Source organism: Phascolarctos cinereus, unplaced genomic scaffold (genome assembly GCF_003287225.1).
Source record: "Phascolarctos cinereus isolate Bilbo 61053 unplaced genomic scaffold, phaCin_HiC Scaffold_9;HRSCAF=440, whole genome shotgun sequence".
Lineage (NCBI taxonomy): Eukaryota > Metazoa > Chordata > Mammalia > Diprotodontia > Phascolarctidae > Phascolarctos > Phascolarctos cinereus.
The window spans coordinates 131,049,283-131,068,824 of record NW_027556402.1 but is presented as its reverse complement, the minus strand read 5'-3'; the positions used below and the strand labels follow the sequence as shown (position 1 = coordinate 131,068,824).

At 39.4% G+C, this 19,542-nt stretch overlaps 1 protein-coding gene across 9 annotated transcripts in view; it reads right to left on the bottom strand.

Moving 5' to 3' along the window:
- LOC110199265 (UDP-glucuronosyltransferase 2A1-like) overlaps positions 1 to 19,542 on the bottom strand; it is a 319,475-nt gene that overhangs the window by 52,148 nt on the left and 247,785 nt on the right. Inside the window, exon 3 of one of the 9 annotated variants that reach the window (XM_078148753.1) lies at positions 6,627 to 7,026. The exons of 7 other annotated variants lie outside the window; for them this stretch is intronic. In XM_078148753.1, the coding sequence (XP_078004879.1) occupies positions 6,627 to 7,026 (400 nt within the window). Of the gene's footprint in view, positions 1 to 6,626; positions 7,387 to 19,542 lie in introns of those variants that run through there. One more of the 9 variants, XM_078148746.1, reaches the window with a different exon arrangement.

The window sequence follows — 19,542 nt, the reverse complement described above, 5'->3', positions numbered from 1 at the left end:
CCAGGTTCATTGTGGGTATTTAATGCCTATTAACTGATTGATTTTTCTTGTTACTTGCAATATATTATCTGAGAAGTTTGCTATTGCTGGTGTTGTTGTGAGCCTCTCAAAAGCAATAGTAGAATTAATGGACCTAGATCCAGGAAGAGCAGATTTGAAAAAACCCTCAGGCTCTAGCTGTATTACCCTAGGCAAGTAATTATCAGTCTGCCTCAGTTTTCTCATCTGGAAAATGGGAATAATGATAACATCTACATCTCAGGATTATTGTGAAGACAGAATAAGCTATTTGTAATCTATTTTTCATACTTCAAAGTACTGTATATCTACTAGGTCAAAGTACTGTATATCTACTAGGTCAAAAATGGTAAGAGCTTAATTAGCGTTCTAAACCTGGTGCTTAAAGGGTTCAGAAGAAGCAGAGATTACTTCCTTAAGGAGCAACTGGAAACAGGAGCTTTTGAAGTAATTCCCCTGCCACCTCCTCTCAATCCCTCACTCCAGCAACCATTCTCTCTAGCTTGTGCATCTTTCATTTCTCACTCCTCTCTTTGCAAGAAACCTGTGTAAGTACCACAAGGACCAAGGGGCTTAACCTTTTTGTGTTATGGGCCCCTTTGCCAGTCTGGTGAAACCTACGGCCCCCATGTCAGAACGATGTATTCAGACGCCGAAAATAAAATGCTTAAATTACAAAGAAATGATATGGAAACACAGCTATCTATGGAACATAAGTACATGTATTTACCCCCATGTATCTAATCTATCTGTTTATCTATCTATCTGTTTATCTATCTATCTACCTATCTATCTACCCATCTATGAAGCCTATTCTCTTCTAATATTCTCTTAATATTTCCTCGTTCTATTTGCCTGGAATATGGAATTACAAGTCTTATTTGTAAAGGTAGACTTATACCAAGATAAAGTGCTGAGCTTCTAGAGACCTTAAGCAAGTTATTTAAGCTCTGTTTGAATCTCTTAATTCTCTAGGACTCATCTACTAAAACCACAGACAAGTGGTTAACATTGAAAAGAGTTCCTACAAATGTCAACTCCTAATGAAGATAACATTTTCCCTCATGGTTAATGAGTCTGCAGTCTTCCATCTTACCTTCCACACCCACAGCCCCACATTTCTCTGCTGACAGGAGAGAGATCTAATTCCTTATCTGAGCTCCTAGAGAAACCAGTCATCATAATAAATCAGGTCACTACAGGCTTTTTTGTGTGTGTTATCTATTGTGCTATTATAGTGATTATTTTCTAGAATGGTTGGACAAATTTACAGTTCCATGGGAAATGTTAGCTTCCCTAAGACCTCAAATTTGTTTTTAATTGTTTTTTTAGGCAATTAGGGTTAAGCAACTTGCCCAGGGTCACACAGCCAGTATGTGTGAAGTGTTTGGTCTGAAGCTGCATGTGAACTCAGGTCCTCCTGACTGCAGTGTGGGTGCTCCATCCACTGTGCCACCTAGCTGCCCTGACCTCAAATTTTCTGCAAAATGACCTCTATCACTGTGTCATCCTAGCTCATCTGATAGTTGCAAGGTGAAACCTCAAAAGTGTTTTGCAAAATTTCTATTTCTCTTATTATTTAATAATTTAAAGAAGATAGTGAGGAAAGGCAAAAGATTAGAAAGTAAGAACAGTTAAATTCTAACCTTTGCATTTAAGATCTTCAGGTAACTTACTATTTCTGTATTTCTTAACTTTTGTCCTTTGGAAGCAAGGCAATAATTAGGAATAAGAATTTTTTAAAAAGCTAAAGCATTTTCTGTGCTGATTTCAGAGAGCCAGGTTGTTGAAATCAAAAGGAGATAATAAATGTTCTCTTGTTTGGAATAAGCGAAGCTCATTCGAAAGGAATTCCAGATTGCAAGAAGGCCTTGATGGCAGTGAGGAAGTAATTGAGAAATCCAGTCACCCAAGCCATAAGATTTGCTGGTAGACAGAAATTAGAAACATGGGATTATAGGATCACAAGGCAAGATATTCAGAGGTCACAAAGATAGATATGAATGAGAAAATACAAATAAAACATAATGATAAGAAAATTGTTTTTCCAATGAATATTAATTGGTATTTATTGCTACATGAAGATTACATGTTATTAGGATGGTAGCCCAGTCAATCTAGATAGAGATATTATATTTAAGGCAGTCTTCCTTATACTTTCTATACACTGGCTTCATTATGCTAAAGAAGATTTTTCTTGAAGCTTTATGATCTAAAAGGATAAAATTTTAAGCTAGTATAGTGAAGTACATGATATTCGTCTTGGAAGAAAAAACGGAATGTTAAATGGCTGAGTCTAAAACACTCCTGAAAACAATTCATCTTACCTAATGTCTCACTATAAAACTGCTCTCACTTTTTCTGAAATGAAACGAACCAGAAGTGGTGAAAGAAGAGAGACAGTAGCATATTCTCCACCCTTTCCATGAAGTTCATTTTGTGAGTCAGTCTGCCCAGGGCCAGGTACAGATAGGAAAGAGAAAATGGATGTCGGGTACCATATTTCTCATAGGCATTCCCCATGCTCCACCAGAGGCTATTTATGAGAGGGATTTCCAGCAACTCAGCTATCAGAACTCCACATGAAAATGCAACATGTGTAAATAGCACATCACAGCCCGTTTTTTGCAGTTTCTCCATCAGTGCCTGATTGAAGATTACATTTTCACAACTTGGTTTTTCAAAAGGAAAAAAATAGTTGACAAATTCAGGAAACTACCATAGTCTTTCCTATTGGGAAAAACTGGTGTTTTTGTTAAGTAGCTCCCTAAAGAACTATCCAATGAACTCAATATTTCTTCTTTTGTATATGATACAGTACAAACCTCATAGTTCAGGCCTGAGAAGTCAGGCCTGATCAGTGAGAATTTTAATGGAAGGTCCTAACAGTCACCATGTAACCCCTTTGCAACAGCTCTTCAAAAATTGTCTTCAAGGGGTAGCTAGGTGGTGCAGGGGATAGAGAACCAGCCCTGACATCAGGAGGAGCTGAGTACAAATCCAGCCTCAGACCAAACATTTGACAGGTACTAGCTGTGCGACCCTGGGCAAGTCATTTATCCCCTGCTACCAAAAAGGAAAAAAAAAGAAGTTAATGGCAGTAATTACTTTAGGGGAAGCTAGGTTGTGCAGTGGATAGAACGCCAGCCCTGGATTCAGGAGGACCTGAGTTCAAATCCAGCCTCAGACACATAACACTAATTAGCTGTGTAACTCTGGGCAGGTCACTTAACTCCATTGCCTAGCCAAATATAAAAAAAAAATTGTCTTCATATTAACGCAGTGGCTGTATTCCAATGGCAACCAGGACCTTCCCACAGCATCCCCATTCAAAGCAGCTAAGCTACAGCAGCAGCAGAATAGACACCCACTTTTCAGAAATAAGGCATCTGAGGCCTTCTATCACCCTGCAAGACTTCACATAGGCAAGCCAAGGGACTAGTGGAAGATTAATTTCTAATGGAAATTCTCTCAAATCCTACTTCTAAGCCCAACTTGTTCAGTGTGTTAGCATCTTCCAGTGAACCCTTTTCATCATCAACATATGTTTGGTGAAGGCACAAATTCAGAATATGAAAAGTACTGGCCTTACGTTTCATAAATCTGACAATTAAAACAGAAAGAGCAGACCAAGAAGCACAATAGAGTATATCGCCTATATACGCCTATTTATTTCTTCCTTTGGCAAGGTGGTAGGCTAATCCTAAAATCATTCATTTAGAAGGTAACTGCTGCTAAATATAGAAGTAATAGGGACAGCAGAATATGATTAATATGTCTTCTCTTTTACTTCTTGCAGATTCTCAAAGTAACCCTAATTCATTTTTCAAAGGAGTAGGGTCCCAAAACAATCTTTCAGGTAGCTTCTGGAACAAAAGTTAAGTAATTCGCCCCCAATCAACCTTGACCTTAATGGCTGATGTCTAGCTAATTCAACAACTGCTAGGCATTTCCATCTGATCTAGTAAAAATAACCACGCACTGAATGTGCTCAGGTCAAGGCAAAAGGGAGTTGTCCACAGCATGGAGACTGACAAACAAATAGGTTTATAATCTTATCCAGAACACATATTGCCACAGAAGTGCAAAGAACACTCAAAATGCCCTCTGCCCTCTGTGCTCTGGAACTGGCTCTGACCTAGCTCTTCTCTCACCGAAAAAACAGACTTTTCCCACTGATCTTCTAAGCTGTCTTTGGCGTTCCTGGATTGAGGAGTCTGGGAGCCGCCACAGCTGCTGGCCAGTCAGTCGTCTGAGGCCTGCTCCAGGTTAGCTGAGGCCTGTGCACCCAGGCCGAACTATGCTCCTCTCCCCACCGGGCAAGATATGCCTTTCTCATCGACCATCCAGGCTGTCTTGGGCTGGAAATTTGTTTTCCTCTGTCTTTTTGTGGGTTCTGCTGCTTTAGCATTTGTTTAGAGCCATTTTTGGTGGGCATTTGGAGGGGCTTGGGGGAGAGCTCAAGCAAGTCACTGCTTTCACTCCACCATCTTGGCTCTGCCCACCTGAAGATTAATTTCTAAAGTAATTCTCTCCAACCCGATTTCTAGCCCAATTTGTTCAGTCTGTTAGCATTTCTTCCAGTGAACTCTTTTCATCATCAACATATGCTTGGTGAAGGCATAAATTCAGAATATGAAAAGTACTGGCCTTACATTTCATAAATCTGACAATTAAAATAGAAAGAGCAGACCAAGAAGCAGAACAGAGTATATTGCCTATATAAGCCTATTTATTTCTTCCTTTGGCAAGGTGGTAGGCTTATCACAAGGTCACTCATTTAGATAGTAACTGCTGCTAAATGTAGAAGTAATATGGACAGCGGAATATGATTAATATGTCTTCTCTTTTATTTCATGCAGATTCTCAAAGTAATCCTAATCCATTTTTCAAAGGAGTAGGGTGCTAAAACAATCTTTGAGGTAGCTTCTGGAACAAAAGTTAAGTAATTAGCCTCTAATGGACCTTGACCTTAGTAACTAATGTCTGGACTTCTGGATGCCACAATCCAACAACTTCTAGGCATTTCCATTTGATCTAGTAAAAATCGCCATGCACAGAATGTGCTCAGGTCAAGGTAAAAGGGAGTTGTCCACAGCATGGAGACTGACAAACAAATAGGTTTATAATCTTATCCAGTAAATGTATTGCCCCACAAGTGCAAAGAAGACTCAAAACGCTTTATTTCAATGTGTATTAAAAAACCCAAAATAAAAAAAAAAGATTAACTAGATTAAATAGTTTCTGGGAATAGCACCTAGAATATGGGGAACTTTGACTTTGGAAAGCCAAATGCCATTAATAGAGCAGGCAAGCCAGCTTAGCTGAAGCAGCATGACCACCACCTGCCCTTCCCCCATGATGGAGACAGCCTAGGACTCTGAGCCCAAGAGTCCCAGGATTAGCAGCATTCCTGATGACAGTACAAGTACTGCTTCCATTCTGCTCCTCCCACCCCCACTGCCTCCACTTTCCCATCCTTCAATGAGGGGTTGTGAAGAAGAGCCCAACAATCTTTGCCACCATCAACACCAATGGATGCTTAACTGTCATCAACAGAGAAATATGCCCAAGAAGTCATGGAGCAGTAAAGCATCCCACACCACTGAACCTGCTTCTAGCACAGCTCCCACCTTGTCCAGGAAATCAGTGTTAGTGGAGATGCAGCTTGGTGATGAAGGGCAGCTAGCTGGCACAGTGAATAGAGTTCCACACTTGAAGTCAGAAAGACCCATCTTCCTGAGTTCAAATCTGACCTCAGACACAGGTCAGCTGTGTGACGCTGGGCAAGTCATTAACCGTGTTTACCTCTGTTTCTCCAATCTGTAAAATGAGCTGGAGAAGAAAATGGCAAACCACTTTAGGATCTTTGCCAAGAAAATCCTACTTGGGGTCACAAAGAGTTAGTTGTACATGACAGAAATGACTCAACAACAACAAGAACAACAAACCTAGTGGCTGCTTCTATGGGAGCTCTGATCCCTGCCTTCTCAATGTCCACAGGTACCAAGGACCTCAAAAAGTCAGTTGTCTCCACCAAAGTCCTGTCAGATTGTTCACTATCAGATATGGATTTGTTTTGTATCAGCAGTAATAACACTAAAGAGGATGCATTTTCATCTGCTTTGCTCTATTCGCCCCACCCTTCCATCTCACTAGGACCATCAGGCCTCTCTGTTGGACTTACAACTGAAACTTCCCATGTGCATTGCCTCCCGTACTAAATGCTCCTGAACAGCAAGGAGCCGTCTTGCTTTTCTATTTATGCCGCAGAACATAGCACAGTGTTTTACATGTAATACGTGCCTAATAAATGCTTTTACAATCATTCATTGGTTCCTTATGCTTTTCAACCTGCTTTTCTGTTTTGACTACAGATTCAAACTTAAGCCTAGTTAGCAACCGGTAGATGGCAGTTTTCATGTTTTATGGATAAGTGAACCATTTTGCCAGAAAACATTCAATATCTGCTTGTAATTAGAAAAAAACCAAACAACTGCTTTTCACACGACTTTAAACTCCAGCCCATTCACAACGACATAAATAATGATGTCCAGGAATCACTGAACAGGTTCAACAAGTAAGCCATAAAGGGTCCACAGACTTACCTAACACGTCACTGTAAAACTGATTCCATTCCTTCATATCAAAAATCTGAAACCAAAAATCAAAGTAAATGGAGAAAAGCATATTTTTCACCCGCTCCATGAATGTCATCTTGTCAGTCAATACTGTCAGGGGTAGAGGCACATAGGAAGGAGGGGATGGGAGTCCTCCACAGTATCTTTCAATGATATTGCCCATGGTGAAGCGTAGACTGTAGATAAAGGGTATTCCAAGTATCTCTGCCACGAGCTCACCACAAGGCAACATAGCATCTGAAATAAGAACTTCATATCTGGCATCTTTCAATGTCTTCATAAGGTCTTTGTTCAGAACAGCGCTCTCACACAGCTGCTTTACATACCTTGAAGAAGTGAAAAACATTTCTTGCAGGGCCGCACCATACTTAAATGCTGAAAGTTTTGGCAACTCGTAAATTGCAAATGTGATCCATTTTTCAAAAAGTAAATCCAAATCCTCTGAATTTGTCATCACAGGAAAAACCTCAACATGGAAAAGTGATGAATTACCAGGATCAACAAAAACAGTGGCTGAGGGTACCAGGACAGTCACCTCATGGTCCCTCTGTATGAGCCCATCCAGCAGGACCTTTAGATTCAGCCAGTGACTATACTCCATAGGCCATGCCAGGACTTTCCTACAGGTTCCACAGCTAAAGCAACAGAGCTGCAGCAGCAAAAGTACTGAAACCCATTTCTCAGACCTCATGGTTATTTCTGCTTTACAAACTACTGGGTTCTTTCCATCATGAGTTCCTCTTTATATGAACAAGGGAACCAATAAAAAGGCTAAAATTTAACTGATATCTCTAAATTCCTCATCCAAAAAATGAACTTTGGGTTTTATGAAAAGGTATTCAGAATCCTTGACTAAGTGAAGAGTCAATAGATAGTATAGCTTTAGTGTTAATAGAGCATGACTAATATGGAAACATGATTAATATGATTGTACATGCATAGCCTATATCAGATTGCATGCTGTCTTGGAAAGAGGGGATGGGAGAGAGGGGAAAAACACTTAGAACTTAAAATCTTACAAAAGTGAATGTTGAAAACTAAAAATAAATAAATTTTTAAAAACTGAAAAAAAAGTGTCAGTGGAGGATACTTAGCTGGTAGCAAAGTCCCCAGTTTGTGCAAAGTTCAGTGTTCCTATTGTTTATTGCTACTTTAAGCAGGGACTACTTAGAATACTTATTTTGCTTACTGTTTAAGTATTAACAGTATTTAAATATTAACACTGTTTTCTTCTTTAGAGGCATGCAGCTTTTATTCTGAAATGTATCCTAAACATTATTGCCATTAGATTTCAGGGTGAGCTGTCTTACCAGCATTGTCCTCCCAGAAATAGCTGAGAAAATTGAGGCAATAACTGCCAGTGTCAACTGCAACAGAACCATCTCCAACCTGTGCATGGCTTGAGCTGAACAGAGCAGGCTAAAGAAAGGACAGTCAGGATCTAAGGGAAGTGTAATTTTAAAGTGAGATAGTTGGGAGGGACGTGAGGAAGTGTGGAGAGATCTCATTACTTATACCAATGGTTGTGCAGTGAACTTTAGCCTTGACAATGAGGGGTAAAGACAATAATGTGACAAGTTTGATTCACAGCAGGGCTTCATGACCAGAACTAGTCCAAGCTCAGAGAACAGCTGGTGCTGATCAAAGCAAGACAAGAAATGTATGATTTCATCAGAGTGAGATCCTCCAGAGAGGGAGTGCAAAGGATTGTTGTTCTGCCAAGCTCAGGGCACAGCTTGCCTGCTGGGCCTTAGCTCTAGGAAACAGGGTGTCTCCTAATATCTCGACACCAGTACATCCCTCAGCTCATCTTGTTGAGTTCCTTGTGGTTGGGACCTGAAGGAGTCCAACTTCTGATCCTACCTGAGGAGCTCCTGTTGGAAGATGTCCCTCATCCTCTCCAATCCTTGTGACTTTTCAAACCAGGGTCTGATGTTCTTCCCTGTGTATATCTAGGTGCACACGGTCTTGGGTTCATGGACAACTGACTGTAACATGGCATACGACAGGTTCAGTGACTAAGACAATTGGGAACAGCCTCTTCTAACAGGACTTGATATTCTGGCAGGAATTCCTGCCATTTGACTTTGTGTTACTGAGCTTTCAGATACTTTTCAATGATCTCAAATGGCATCTGGCCTCACTTAGGCATGAGGTGGTGTCTGTAACTGTCTCTCATGTTGTTGGACATATCCACACTAGCTGATATTTCTTGTTCCACTGGGTTTACCACTACTGTGAAGGCATTCTATGCAGAACTCCTTTTGGGTTGCATGGGTAAAGAGGTGAGGTGCTGTTTTTAGTACTACAAAATAACAAGGAGTCTGACAAAGACATTCTACTAATGCATGCCTACACAGAAGGACCTCAAGAAATTTACTCAAGGGCAGCTAGGTTGCACAGTGGTTAGAGTACCGGCTCTGTAGTCAAGAGGACCTGGTTCTAATCTCATCTCAGACACATAACAGTCACTAGCTGTATGACCCTGTGCAAGTCACTTAACCCCTCTGCCCACAAAAAAAAAGAAGAATTTGACTGAACTTTTCTAATAACCACCTTCTGTCCATGCATGGGACTGGGAAGTGAGATAACACTGAAAATTTGAAGACCTGCAGCATCTGGATAAAAGTGGTAGAAGAGTTGTATCTAATAATTTTGCCTAGTTATCAGCAAACACGACCTGCATCAAAAGGTAGAGTGAAATTCTTTGTCTAAATTGTGTCTGCCACTGGATAAATGGAATTTTTTCTCCTGTTTGATGATGGATTCTTGTGTCAAAATCCTGATCTCTTCTTACAGGTGGGAAAGTTCAGCAACCAGCTTTGCCCAGAAAAGGAATCTCTCCTTCTTCACTGATCTTCAACATCCTTATACTTCCTCAACTGGCTGGCAAGCTATTTTGCACAGAATTTTTAAAGTAACTAAGACAACCCAGCTATCTTGCTCGTAAAACAATTTCCTCTTCCTTTCTCTTGATTTGCAGTTACTAGAGATTGCCAAAACTTTCCAGCTTGTTGTGGAGTCAATGCCAGTTTCTGTGAAAGCTTTTAGGGACGGCCTAAAGAAGTACTGAAACAGGAATTCTGAGTCTGTGAGAGCAGGAGGTAGCCTGGGGCACTCTCCCTCTATCATTAGCAATGTCAGATACTGAACAACATATATATCTCTACAGATGATTAGTATAGCATGGCTTAACTGTCTGATAAGCCACCTCATTATTGTTAGCCACACTCTACTTCTGAAATGATAAGGTTTCCCTGTCTCTACCCCTCCCCACCACATTAACAATTATATTAAGCTGAAGGTTCTATCATCTTCTTTGGATTTGAAAAAGTAAGCCTTTTAGAACTTCTCTTGATTGATTTATTTTTTCTCTTACTGTTCCTCGGATTGGCTAAGTTGTAGCAGTACATATTGGACCTTCACCAGCCACCACTTGAAGTTTTTAAAACTGTACTTCCTCCTGGAGTCTATGAGGTGCAGTACACAGAATGCTAAATTTGGTCATAGAGGACCTGTTTTGGGATCCTGAATTTACAGCTCAGTAAGAATAGAATGATTAGGACAGATCAGATTATTTTAAAGGCCATCAGTTATTGAGATATCTCTCTTCATTAACCAAAGACTCTCCTCAAGAAAGTTCAAGAGAAGAGAATGAAAAAAAGACAAATTAACAAGCAAACAATCTAGAGGAAATAATGAGGAACCCTGGACAGTATCATCAGATATAATCTCCAGGGGTGGCAGACCTGCGGCCTTCTTGGTCCTTGAGTGCCACCTTTTGACTGAGTACAAGTTTTACAAAACAAATCCTTTGATTAAGGGGATTTGTTCTGTGAAGTTTGGATTCAGTCAAAGGCCCACACTGGAGGACCTAGGGGGCCACATGTGGCCTAGAGGCCTCAAGTTCCCCACTGCTACCTCCCCCCCAATTTTACATGTGAGAAGAGACCCAGGTAGGTTCAAGGTCACACAGGTAGTGAGTGTTACACCTAGGATTTAAACCAGGTCATCTGACTCCACAACCTATATTCTTTCCCTTTCAGTAGGCTGTCTCCAGGCTGACATTAAGAGAGGGCTTAAAGGTTGCCAAAATGCTTTATATTTGAGGCTGTTGCCAACCTGTGACGTAGGTATCCTAATAGGATTATCTCTTTCACAGGTGAAGAAATGACTTGAACAGAATCATACAACTAGTAATTTCTTGGAATTAGGTTTCAGCCTGTGCCTGTCCCCACTCAAAGTCTAACATTGCAAAATCTACCAAGATGCTTGCAGAGCAAGATTTCTTAATCTTGTATTATTGATGGATGCCTTTGGTAGTCCAGTGGAGTCCATGGACCCATTCGCAGTATTATGTTCTTTAATGCGTAATGTAAACATGTGGGGTCACAAAAGAAAGCTAATTTTACTTAAATATAAAAAAAAATTAAAGGTAATGGAACCTGTATTCCAGAGGTACTTGATATCCATTTATCTTTGGGAAATGAGGTACTAGAAAGCAGCTATCCCCAGATATCTTAAGAATGAAGAGTCAGGAATCTCAAACTTGCTAACCTCTAGAAGCAGTGATATCAAACTGAAATAGAAATATATCCTTACAGAAGCATATTGATTTAGAATACCTAGTTTGCATTATGTATGTTTCACAGTATATTTATTTATTTCCTTAAACATTTCCCATTTACATTTTAATTTGGGAGCTATTAGTTTGAGAACTCTGCTAGAGAACCCTTTGTCATTCTGGAATTTTGGGATGCTGACTTCAGGTTGTGACAGTGCCACTATTTTCTCTTGACCTATAGCTAGGAAATTCCTACAACCTCTCCTCCCCCCCCCACCCATTTTTCTCTGTAGGTTTTCTTAATGCAATTTTCTCCTAGTGCTCCTCTATGTATCTAACCACTCTTTCTCAATCATCTTTGCTGTGTACATGCAACTTGAGATATTCCTGACAGCTCTGTCCTCAAGCCTTTCTCTCTTCTCTTATCTCTTGGTAACTCTATCAGAATCCCTAGGAGTTTAATTATCATCTTTATGCAGATGACTCACTTATCTGTATCCAGACCACTCTTACACCTACATTTAGTGTTGGCCTATTGGACACTTAAGACAGCATATGCAAGTGACATGTCAAACTCTGCATGTAAAGCAGAATTCAATGTTTCCTCTAAAATTCATTATCTTTCTTTACTCTTCCATTCTCCCCTGCCAATTATGTTAAAGATACTACCATTCTTCCTATCTCCTTCCTTTATAACTTCAGCATCATTCTCAACTCCTTGCTCTCCCTCACCTCAACTCTCACATATACAATCCAATGACAGATCTTGCATTTTCTTTTTCTTTTTTCTTCTTTATTCATTTTTGGTTTTCAGCATTCACTTCCACAAGATTTTGAGTTCCAAATTTTCTCCCCATCTCATCCCTTCTCCCACCCCAAGACAGTGTGCATTCTGAATACTCCTTCCCCTAATCTGTGCTGCCTTCTATCTCCTCCCTTCTCTTATCCTGTTCCACTTCTATTTTCTGTAGGACAAGATAGATTTCTATATTCTATTTCTGTATCAGATCTTGCTTTTTCTAACTACAAAACATTCTTGAATCTCCCCCATTATCTGTTCTCATAAATTCCCTTACACCAATTCTCTCTTTTCACACAGTCACTATTTCATCTCAGGACCTCATCTGTTCTCATGTCAGGTATTGCAATGACCCTAACTGATCTCTCTTTCCAAGTCTCTCCCCATTCTAATCCATCTCCACATAACTGCCAAAGTTGATTTCCTTAAGTAAAGGCCTGATCATATTATGGCTGTACTCAGTAAATGCCAGGCCCCCTTTCTTGCTTTACAAACAAAATACATACTTTTCTTTTGGCTTTTAAAACCTTACAACTTGGCTGTATCTTGTCTTTCAAAACTTTTACATATTATTGTCCCACATGGCCAAATCTCTGACATTTCCCTGATGCTATAATCCCATCATCTGGCCTTTCACTGTGGTTATACCCAATCTCCCCTCCATTGTCTTACCTCCCTAGGGGCCCTGGCCATTTCCCACCCTTAATCCTGGCTAGGCTCCATTCTGCCTTGGCCAGGAGGGCCAGGTCCCAGGAGTTCTGTTCACCCTAGCTTACTGGCCACTCCTAGATCCCTCCTACAATCCTTCTGTATATAAGGTCCACCTTGTCTCCATTAAGATGCTTAGATTCTTAAAATCTAGTCATGGGCTTAGATTCTTATGATCCAGCCACTGCTCTGATTCTTAAAATCTAGCTCCTGCTTAGATTCCTAGCCACTGCTTATCCATGTTCAGACTCCTTAAGAGTCTGCCCAATATGACAAAGTTCTAATAAACCTTGTCTTTGGCTGAAAGAAGGCTTGGGTCAAATTCTTTCAGGCAGGACTTGTGTGTAGTGATTTTGGGGTCCCAGTGCCCCTGAGCACCCCAGGACCCTGAACCATGGCACTACCAAGTGCCATCTGAACTAGTGTAAAATGTATTTAGAAAGTATTAAACAAAATCAATAAAAATACAATAAAACCTAGATAATACTATGTATCTTGGACTTCGCTGGGCATGCCCAGTTCTACTATGTAGGTGAAAACTCCCTTAAGAAAGCCCCTTTTGAGCATGTCCAGTTTACCTAACATGATCTAAGTTAGGTGTATCCCCTTCCACAGGGGAGGGATAGCTTCCTTTGAATGGCTGCCTATGTCTTTAAAACTGGCAAGACTGAGCCATTTGCCCTTTTCAGCTGCTGCTTTCCACCACTGTTCAGCTTAGCCTTTTTTGGTGACTCCCTCTCTGCTGTACCCAGCATGGACACCATGAACTGAACCAATGAACTGCACCAGTGAGAAGGGTAGGAAAATCCTTCCCTTGTTCCTACTCTTTTACCTGTGCTTCAGAAATGGGCCTGGCTGTGTTTTCTCCTCTGTTATTTGTTTTCAGGTATTGGAGGTGATCCCCGTGGGACCAGGAGTTTGCAGGCAGGGTGATACAGTGCAGCCAGTCAGGCCAGCATGGAAATCCTGAGAAGCCAGGGTTCCTGGGGCAAGAGTTCTAGGAGGATTTTGGACTTGGAACTGGAATCATGTTCTATAGGATCTGAGCTAAGGTATGAGCCTAATCCCCTTGCCTTCCCAAGAGTCTGAGACAATGCAGGTAGAGGAGGATTATGCTTCCTATAGGTTGGGGGTATCAATTTGTATGTATGTGATAATACATACATACATATATACATATATATATGTGATAATACATACATATATATGCATATATATGTATGTGATAATACATACATATATGTGTACATATACACACATATAAATACATATATATGTATATATACATATATACAAATATATATGTATATATATACACATACACACACACATATACATATACATAAACACACAAACACACACATATACACATACATATACATAAAGCAAAGCAAAATTTAGGTGAAGGTTTGTGGACATCGCTAATAACTGAGAGTGTCAGAAAAAACTTTCTGTAGGACGTGACTTTTTTCAATACCACAGGATAGAAAAAGTAGCTGTGTGTTCAGTTTAAACTTAAGTATTAGTTTGCCAAATCTTCTACATTGCTTTTGTATTCTTTCATAAAGAACTGTTAGCTAAATCATTTTAATTCTGGAAGTATTTAATCTAGAAGAACAGCTCCTGTTAGCATGATGCTATATACTTAGGAAAGAACACAAACAACTTTTTAAGCTCCACTTTGTGCCAGGGACTGGCTAAGTGCTTTATAATTATTATCCCATTTGATCATAAACAATAATATGTGAAGAGATAGGTGTTCTTACTATCCCCATTTTATAAATGAGGAAACTGAGGAAGACAAAGGTTAAGTGAGTTGTTCAGCATCAGAGAGCTTCTAAAGGTCTGAGGCTGGATTTGAACTCAGGTCTTCCTGACTCCAGCCCAAGCAGTCCCATCTACTGTGCCCACTAGCTGCTTGAAATAAAAGGTGCTGTGCATAACTTCTCCCTGAAAAGACTATAGTGGCTAGACAAGAGACATGTGGAATAAACTAAGTAACCAGCTAAATACATGAAGAGTAGCTTTAAATGAATGATCAAGACAAACAAATCCTCTGCCTCAGAGAGAAGTGAGATCACTGTAGCCCAAATTAATCTAGGAAGGATTCTCGGAAGTGAGATTTCTCCATTGGTCCTTTCCCCCCTAACTTTCTACTGTATCCCACACACACTTGGTTCAGGGGCAAAAGTTAAATACCTTCTCTTATTAAAATCAGCTGTGATCTATCACTGCTTGACTTTATTTCTCCTCAGCTTTTTCTAAACCTAAGGCATTCAAAATCCTGCTTAGACCTTTAGCCTCCTAGAGGTCAGTTGTGATTTAGATCATATGTTTTAGACTTCTTTAATCCCTTGTATGAACTGATAAGAATTATTAGGAACCTTGGTGCCCTTCCTCATCTTTTGATGAATGATTGGGTCCTGATGAGAAATTCTTTGCCTTTTTGAACATCATCCTACCATGGTTTTCCAAGAGCAGGGGAGCACGCCACAAAGACAATCATCAGACACAGCAGAAGCCCAATTTCATGTTTTGTCCTCAAAAGATCAACAGTACTTATGTTCCATTCAAACTGAGATGTATAAGTATATCAAGGAATCACAGAAGAGGTTTGACATGTAAACCATAAAGGGACCACAGGCTTACCCAACACATCATTGTAAAACTGATCCCATTCCTTCACATCAAAAATCTAAAAACAAATGTCAAAGTAAATTTACTAAAGCATATTTTTCATCCTCTCAATAAATGTCACCTTGTCAGTGAATAATGTCAAGGGTAGAGGCACGTAGGAATTTTCTAGTTTAGTGCCTAAGTTGAAGCGCAGACTATAGACAAAGGGTATTCCAAGGATTTCTGCTATGAGCTCAGTAGAAGGACACAAAGCATATGAAATAACAACCTCACATTTGGCTTTTTTTCAATGTCTTCACAACATCTTTGTTCAAAACAGCGCTCTCACACAACTCTTTCACAAAAAGTGAATAGCTCAGAAACAGTTCTTGCAAGCCTGCAGCATACTCAAATACTAAATGTTTGGGCACATCATCACTCCAAAACGCAATCCAGTTTTTGAGAAATGAAGCTACGTCCTCTGATTTTTTTGCTACAGGAAAAACCTCAACAGGATAATCTGATGAATTACCAGAATTAACAAAAGCAGTAGCAGAGGTTGTCAGCACAGTCACATCATTGCCACTCTGTACAAGCCAATGCACCAGGGCCTCTAGATTGATCCAGTGGCCATATTCCACAGGCCATACCAGGATCTTCCCACAGGACCCACAGCTAAAGCAACAAAACCATAGCACCAAAAGACCTGAAACCCAATTCTCAGGCCTCGTGGTTAATCCTGCTTTACTAACTACTAGTGTCTTTCCATCAGGAATTCCTGGTTATACCACTAAAGGAACAAATAAAAGGTTAAAATCTAACTGATATCTCTAAATTCCTCATCCAAATAGTCATAATCAGTGATAGCCAAAATGAGGTCTTGCTCAATAAGTCAAGAAATTAATGCGTGGCATGGTTTTCATGTCAGAGAAAAATAATTAGCTAGTATCACCAAAATCCCTAGTTTGCACAAAATTTATAGTCTTATACATTATTGTTTAGTAAGGGGAATTCTTCATGGACCAGAGAATAGTTTTTATTCACTCTGAGTTTAAATATGAATACTATATTTATTTCTTTCAAATAGCCTCCTTTCACTCTATCTTACTCGTATCTTAAACGTCCTTGCCCTTGGATTTCAAGATGGGGCATCTTACCAGCACTGTCTTCTGAGGAGTAGCTGGGAAAAATTTGTTAAGAAATGTGAGTACGTCCCTCAGCCAGTGTCAATGAGTTATACATGGCTGTGTCCCAATGGAGGTCAATTCCTGATCCCCCTGAGGTAGCTTGTATTAGAAGTTCTTCCTCAACCTCCATTGTTTGAATCTTAAACTAAAAGGTATGTTTTTCCAAGTGATTATAAGGAAGCACATAGGCTTGGGGGCAGCTAAGTCACATAGTGGATAGAATGGCAGGCCTGGAGTCAGGAAGATTAATCTTCAATTCAAATTTGACCTCAGACACTTACTAGCTGTGTGACCCTGGACGAGTCACTTAACCCTGCTTGTCTCAGTTTCCTCATCTATAAAATGAGCTGCAGAAGGAAATGGGAAACTATGCCATTTTGCCAAGAAAACCCCAAATGGGATCACAAAGACAATTGAAAACAACTGAATAACAACAACAAAAACACATGGGCTTGAGTTCATGGACAATCAACTCTGACTTGGTATATTATTTCAACATTTGAATGACTTGGAATAACCTTTACCCTCTGTCTTATTGTTTCATTTGTAATTATGTATTATTTTAACAGTGCTTAATATTCTGGTCTTTTCACTAGGAATACTTGAAATTGTTCCAATTGTGGTAATTCAATAAATGTCCAATCTTTATCCCACACCCTGGTAGGAACATATGCAGCTTTGCTTCATGAGGTGTTCTTGGATGTAATCCTAGATCTTTACCTTCTGGAATAAGGCTGCTAAATCTTTTGTTGTTGTTGTTGTTGCTGTTGTTGTTTTCAGATGGAATTGGGGTTAAGTGACTGGCCTAAGGTCACATAGTTAGTAGGTGTCAAGTGTTTGGTCTGAGGCCAGATTTCAACTCAGGTCCTCCTGACTTCAGGGCTGGTGCTCTATCCACTGTGAAGGCTGCTAAATCTTGTGTGGTCCTGACTGTAGCTTCTTATATTTGAATTATTTCTTTCTGGCTATTTGTAGTATTTTTTTCCTTCATGTAGGAGTTTTGGATTTTGGTTATAATATTCCTCGTAGTTTTCATTTTAGGGTTTCTTTTGGGAGATGACCAGTGAATTTTTTTCATTTGTACTTTGCTCTGTGGTTCTAAGATACCTGGAGTGCTTTCCATTATAACTTTTTTGAAATATGATGTCTAGACATTTTTTTTGTTCATGGATTTTTTATGTAATCCAATACTGCTTAAATTCTCTCTTCTGGATCTATTTTCTTGGTCAGTTGTTTTTCTTATGAGATATTAAACATTTTCCTCTACTTTTTTTTCAGTCTTTTGATTCCTTTTCATTATTTCTTGATGTCTCATGGAATTATGTGTTTCCATTTGGCCAATTCTTATTTTTAAGGAGTTATTTTCTTCAGTAATAGTTTTAACAACCTTAACCATGTTGTTAATTTTCTTTTCATAACTTTCTTTCATAGCACTCCTTGTTTCCCTGTTTTTCCTCTACCCCTCTTATATAGTTAAAAAAAATTTTTTTTGCTCTTTTTTTAATCTCTTTCTTTGACTCTTTAGAGTCAAAGACTCAAAACAGAGAGAGCAATAGGGAAAAAAGAGAAGAGAGGGAGATTAAGGAAATCATTCAAAACAAAGCCTTTAGACTATGCTTCATTTGTTCTTCCTTAAAAAAATTCTGTTGTTTGTACATTGCTTAAATTTTCTTCATTATCCCTCCCCCATTTCCAAATCAGAAAATCATTCCTTTAAAACAAAGCCTTTTTAAAAAGAAAATGAAGAATACGAGGAAGAAAAAAGTCAACTATACTAATTAATACAATGAAATACTCTGACATTATATCCAATGTTCCATGTACTCATGGACTAATCACATCTGCAAAGGAGTTGGGAAGGTGTGTGCGTGTGTGTCTGTGTGTGTGTCTTCTCATGAGGACAACGTTGTTCCTTGTATATTTTCAACATTCATTTTCAATTATTTTGTGCTAGTTGTTTTTTCCCATGTACGTTTTTACAGTCATTGTGTGTATTGTTTTCTTGGTACTGCTCCTTTCACTTTTTAGCAGTTTGTGTAGGTCGTTTCATGCTTTTCTCTATGTATATTTCTCATATCTTAGAGTAAATATCTCATTACATTCACATACTACAATTTTTAGTCAGTAACCATCTATTTGTTTCTAGGCCACTACTATCATTAACAAAAATGAACGCTAAGAACAATTTTTGGTACATGTGGAGCGTTTTCTTTTATCAGTGACTTCCTTCAGGTACAGGCCAAGTAGTGGACACTCTGAATCTCAGGGTATGGGCATTTCCATCACTTCATTTGCGTAATTCCAAACTGTTTACAAATATTGTTATACCTGTTCACACCTGAACTAACAGTTCTTTAGCGTGCCTGTCTTTCCACAACCACTCCAAAATGGACCATTCCCATGTTTCTTTATCTTTGCTAAATTGTTGGGGGTTACAATGAAGCCTGATGGTTGTTTTGATTTGCATTTCTCTTGTTATTACTGATTTGAAGAATTCTTTCATTTGATGGTTTACAGTTCAAAATACCTCATTAGACAATTGTCTATGTCCTCAGAGATTCTATATATTGGGAAATGATTTTTGGTCTTATATATTTGTTAGGTCTTCATATGTCTTATATGTCAGACTCTTTTCTAAGAAATTTGATAGAAGATGTTTTTCACAGTCAACTACTTTCCAAAATACTCTGTTTTATGTTTCATAGTTGTCTGTATCCTTTAACTAAGAATGTAGACTACCAGTGCCAAGATAGCAGAGTGAGGGAGGAAGCCTCTCAAGCCCTCCCAAATTCCCCTTCAAAGAACTAGAAAAGTATGTCAGAATTGATCTAGGAGTAGGGAAACAGCTTACCAGCCCAGAAGGAAAGGTCTGTCTTACTGGGGTGGGAGAAGAGCAAGGGTCAAATGCAGAAGCAGCAGCCAGCTTCACAGCAGGAAACTTGCAGCATGGCTCCAAGCCAGAGACAGTCCACCAATGAGGCTTCACCCTCCAGCAAGCCAGCAGACCCT